General features: G+C 39.8%; 1 protein-coding gene across 1 annotated transcript; it reads right to left on the bottom strand.

The window, feature by feature from the left end:
- Positions 1-2,779: 2,779 nt before the first annotated feature.
- LOC106324349 lies at positions 2,780-5,388 on the bottom strand. The gene is made up of 5 exons (XM_013762332.1): positions 5,059-5,388; positions 4,170-4,982; positions 3,660-4,088; positions 3,438-3,543; positions 2,780-3,390 (listed from the first exon to the last, which is right to left on the bottom strand). The coding sequence occupies exons 1-5, from the start codon at positions 5,386-5,388 to the stop codon at positions 2,780-2,782; spliced, it is 2,289 nt and encodes a 762-aa protein (XP_013617786.1).
- Positions 5,389-5,613: the final 225 nt, after the last annotated feature.

Below are 5,613 nucleotides of genomic sequence, written 5' to 3'. Positions count from 1 at the left end.
GGTTGAGATGTCAGAAACAGCTGCTAAAGTTTCTAATGTGATAATCATCATGGTGAATGCTGTCGAAGGCTGGACTGAAGATTTGATCTTAGTCAAATGAAACAGCCTATGATATAACTGTATTCAGTATCTTTCCGGGTTGAAAGATGGTAAATACGGCGAGGACAACGAACGAAGAAACAAGGATAACGCCGTATAAGAAGAGGAAGTATTTCTTTATTAACAAAGCCAATGAGTGCCAACACCCTGTGGCATGGACACATGTCTCATTGTCTATTGCCTGAGTAGGCAAGGGGATTACATGGTCGTGGAGGCACTTATGGCTGAGAGATGAGAGCAAAAACCGAGATATCATAAGCAAGTTCAGAGAAATCAGCTCCACAAAAAACTTGTACCATAGAAGAATGCTTCGAGAAAAGTAATACTAAGGTGGAGAAAGTGAAGAACTGTACATGGGACAAACAACTTGAAAAGTGTTCTTCAAACTTTCATGTCAGGCTGAAAATGGGAATCAGACATCTCCTGAGACTTCTTGGGATAGTGACCAACTTGGTTTATTCGGTTACAGTCAGAAATGTATCGAGCAGGATCAGTTATCTACTATGAAGCACAACGGATACTGTTATAGCCAGATGAAATACTGAGGAAATGTCTTCCTTATCGGATGTGACACCCAGAGATTGTTCAAGCCATGTTCCATGAGAGTTGTTCGGATGGTCAGTGTCCACCGAGGATACAGAAGACTGCTTATATGAAGCCAATGCATTTGGGACTTAAGGAACAATGTGTTCGAGAACTTGAAGCAGTGCAAAGTCTATCCCTTAGTTTTCAAATTGTTAAAAAACGAACCTCAGTGTTCTTTTGTGTATGATACAAAATGGAAATTGGGTTACAAAGTAAAGGAATTCTAGAAGTCTAACCCATCAAAACTATAATCTCGCTAGACAAAATCCTTTCAAAAAACAAAGTATGTAATGAATATCATAGCTAATCTTACCAACTTCTTAATTTATGGTTTGAGTTATTTCAAAAGATTCATTTTAACACAAGCTCACATTATTATATTTTCAGTAAATGAATGATTATTAAATATAGTGTAATTTTTATGTTTAACGAAATACAAATGCATCATTTTTACACATGTTTATAAATTTATAACTAGGAGTCTTCTTCGGTCAATACAATAGCATGACTGAATTGGGATATCCTTTGTCAGAGAACATACGGCTGAACAACTTATATATTTTTATATCCACTAAAGTTATAAGAATATAATATAGGTCCAGTTCAGTTATTTCAACTATTAAATATTTCAGAGACTAATGTAATGATATTAATAATAAAAATATATTATAAATAATATTTAAATGTATAACTAAAATAAAAAATAATTGTAAAGAAAATCGATAAAGATAAAATTAAAAACAATGTTTATATTTAGTTTTTTTTTTTAGTTGAGACATTGAATGAAAGTTGTTAAATGCTTCAATACTAAAATAAGATCTTATTTCAAAAACACAATAGACATTATAACTATCTTTAAAAAAAATACTCATAGAAAGGCAGTCTTCAACATATAAACTTATGATAAATATTAGTTTATCAAGTTAAAAAATAACAAAGTAAGAACCAAGTTTTCACAATTTAATTTTTGGTGTTAATATATTATATAATTTTGGTTGAATTATGTAAAATATTTAAAATTTTCATAGAATTTTTGAAAATTATAATATTTATGATAAATAAAAATTTAATATATTTAAGATCATTTTCCGCGCGTAGCGCGGACAACGACTCTAGTATATATAATACAAACCAACATATAAAACTCCAAATATTTATGATCCAATTTGCTTAGGTGTGTGACCCTGTAGGATCATATAATATTAGTAATGAATTCTCAATTCATAAATTATAAACGGTTTCTATCAAAACATTATAACCACCTGATATTATACGACTGTCAAATTTTGACGTTACGATTCTAACTAGAGTAAGTACAAATGATTTTAGGACATTCCCAACACTAGTGACCACCATGTTTATATTATCGTGCCAACACAATTTTCATTTTCCATTTTAGGGCGAACCCTTCCAACTTCACACCCAACCACCGATGATTTTACTGTAAGTAAAACCTTATGATAGTTTATATTTAGATACAGAATAATCTTGACCCAAAAAAAAAAAGATACAAAATAGGCAAAACAAAATTTAAAATTAATGATGGCCTGAAGACACAGTGGACAAAGGAAAACAGAGCAAATGTATGGTGGCATCCTTACGACATCGGAAACGTATCCGCCACCGGCTATTGTGACAATCCATCAAGTTTGAAAGAAGAGAAAGCCCGTAAATTCTCAAGCGTGAAATGGCGACAAAATAAATAGTAGCATGGCAGAAGGGAAATTCATATTTGTATTTTGCTTTGACAATCTGTGGTTAGGGCTGCGGATGAGGTTTTTTTTTTGAGCAAACATACATTTCATTCCATAGCAGAGTTTTTACACTCCAACAGGGGAGGAAGAAACAAGAGCACTGGAGAGAGCCAGTTTAGCAACAGAATCAGCATCCGAGTTTTGCAAACAAGAGATAAAACTAAAGGAAATAACATAGCTAAAGTGGTAGATATCAAACAAAGTCCCAAACAAAGCTGCACTGGACTCTCTTGCTTTTAGCATAGTGATGAGGGAGAGGGAGTCAGACAGTATCACAAGGGATTTAATGTTCGAAAAGGCAGCAGTCATTACCGCCAGACGGATTGCGAGGGCTTCAGCCATTAATGCAGAGGAGACATGTTTCCTGATTCGGAGAGTTGGGGAAGGCGAGACAGAGCAGGCGATCCAGAGAAGAGATCTCCCAGGCCGCAAAAACCGGACCGGGCGTCCCAAGCTGCATCAATATAACAGGTAGGAATAGACGTATCATCACGTACAATTGGAGCAGGACGGGTTTGACCAGGAGAACGTTGAGTGCTTGTTTCCTTAGGGTCTTGGTAGTTCTGCCATTCTCGAGCATCAGAAATAGCTTTTGTAATGATCTCCATAGAAATGAAGGTGTGGTCCTCAAAGCATATTTTGTTGCATGCTTTCCATAAACCCCATAGGATCCAAGGCCACAAAGGCACCGAGATACCTGTTAAGGGAGGTTCATGAGACTCAAACAAGAGGAGATTAGCCCACGGGATGAAGGTAAAAGCGCAGACGGTCTCGAGACCACCAGAGCAAGCTCCCACACTTGCGATAGGACAGAGGAGAAAGACGTGTAGATCATCTTCAACTCCACAGCAAGATTTGCATGGGAAGGAAGTAACACCTCTGCTAGCTAGATTAGCACTTACTAGAATGGCCTTCTTGGCGATCCTCCACAAGAAATCTTTAATCTTGGAGGCTGTGTGAATATTCCAAATATTTTTAACCAGTTGAATGGTTGAGAACTCACAGATTGAGTATAAGGAGAGCTATCAGCAGCTTTCATTCCAACACCATAACCAGAGCGAGTAGAGTAGACTCCTAACTTCTCGGGGAGCCAGGAGAGTGAATCCTGAGACGGGCAGAGCTGGTTATTAGTCTTAGAATAGTATCTTCATAGTGAGGTAGCACCGCTCTAATCTTATCCAGGTCCCATGTATAGGATATGGGGCAAAGTAAGTCACAGACCCTAAGGTTTGAATCCGAGAGAGTAGGTGGCCCAAAGGGGACAGTAGGTGTTTGACAACTTATCCACGGGTCACTCCAGACCCGTATGGCTTCTCCATTACCCACTGTCCATCTCAATCCTTTCCTGAGAAATTCCCTTCCCACGAGTATACTTCTCCAGCCATGAGAAGCTGTCGAAAGAGCAGAACAATCCATGGAGGAAGACCTCCAAGTGTATTTTCCGAGTAAAACTCTAGCGACGAATGAATCTGGGTCAGAGATCAGACGCCAACCAATCTTTGCCAAGAGGGAATCGTTGAAGGTTTCGATGTCCCTAAACCCGAGTCCTACAGCATATTTAGGTTGTGTTAGAGTAGCCCACGCTACCCAACACATCTTTTTCTTGTTCGGGTTAGCGTCCCACCAGAACCGAGTGAGAATAGATTGAATCTGTTTGCAAAGTGAGACCGGTATCTTAAAACAATACATGGCATATCAAGGCATATATGAGAGTACTGCCTTAAGGAGTACTTGTTTCCTTGCCCTCGACAGAAATCTAGATGTCCAGCTGAAGGCTTTATGGCGAATACGATCAACAATAGCCGCAAAAATATCTCTTTTCTTTCGTCCAAAGTTCTCGGGAAGAACGAGATACTTCCCAATCCCACCTTCCGCCTCAACAGCCAGAGCTTGCTTGACCCTGGCTTTACCTTCTGGAGGATTTTTGGCCAAAAAGGTGATAGAGGATTTGAGGATGTTGATCTTATGTGCAGACAGCGACTCGTACTGTTGAAGGATAGCCGAGATGGTGGAGACACTGGTGGCGTTTGACTTGCAGAAGAACATAGTATCGTCGGTGAACAACAGATGATTCACCGAGGGGCTGTGGCGAGAGACCCTTATTCCAGAAAAGAAACCGTTCATCTGAGCTTTCTCGCAAAGAGCAGAGAGCACTTCCGTACAAAGGATGAAGATATAAGGGGAGAGGGGATCTCCTTGTCGTATTCCACGAGAAGGCTTTACAAGACCCTGAGGAGATCCATTTATCAGAAAGGAGTACGGGACAGAATCAATGCATTTCATTACCCATGTAATCCATCTCTCTGCGAAGCCCAAGTGTGAAAGAACAGACTCGATGAAGCCCCACTCTAGCCGATCGTAAGCCTTACTCATGTCGATCTTCACTGCCATGGAACAGTACTTCTTGGCCTCTGAGGTTCTGAGAAAGTGCAGAGTCTCGTGAGTGATAAAAACGTTATCTCCTATCGGTCTCCCAGCCACGAAAGCTGATTGAGATTTCGAGATAAGCGTTGGCAACAACAGTTTCAATCTTCGAGACAGTATCTTCGCAATGATCTTATAATGGGTGTTAGCACAAAGCTATGGGCCGATAATCAGCAACGTTCCAAGGCCCCGTGACCTTGGGAATGAGTCTTATATGAGTCTCGTTCTGCTGCGGATGCAGGTGATCTTCTGTGAAGAATTGTCTAACGTCTTGTATAAAATCGTCTCCCACGATATGCCAATAGGAGTGGTAGAATTTTGCTGAATTACCATCAGATCCGGGATCTTTACCACCATTTATCGACATAGCCGCTTGCCTTATTTCCGAATCACTCGGTATGGTTGTCAATGAAGAGTTCATCTCTTCTGTCACTTTACAGGAGAGGATACCAGCAATTGCAGAGAAGTTTGTGTTTCCATTGGACTTGAAGATGTCACCAAAATAGTCAGAGATAACAACCGCCATCTGTGGTTCCTCAACTTCCTTGCCCTCCTTTTCCTCAATAACATAGAGGGAATTTAACAGACGCGTTGACGAGTGATGGCGTGGAAAAACCCTGTATTTTTGTCTCTCTTTCTCAACCACTGTATTCTGCTCCTTTGCAACCAGAACTGCTCTTCCTCCTTATAAGCTGTGGAAAGAGTGGAGGTGAGTGAGGCTATAATTAGTGCTGAGTCTGGGGTCGGAGAT

This window comes from Brassica oleracea, chromosome C2, assembly GCF_000695525.1.
Source record: "Brassica oleracea var. oleracea cultivar TO1000 chromosome C2, BOL, whole genome shotgun sequence".
Lineage (NCBI taxonomy): Eukaryota > Viridiplantae > Streptophyta > Magnoliopsida > Brassicales > Brassicaceae > Brassica > Brassica oleracea.
The sequence above is the reverse complement of the archived record's forward strand: the minus strand, read 5'-3'. Positions and strand labels throughout refer to the sequence as shown.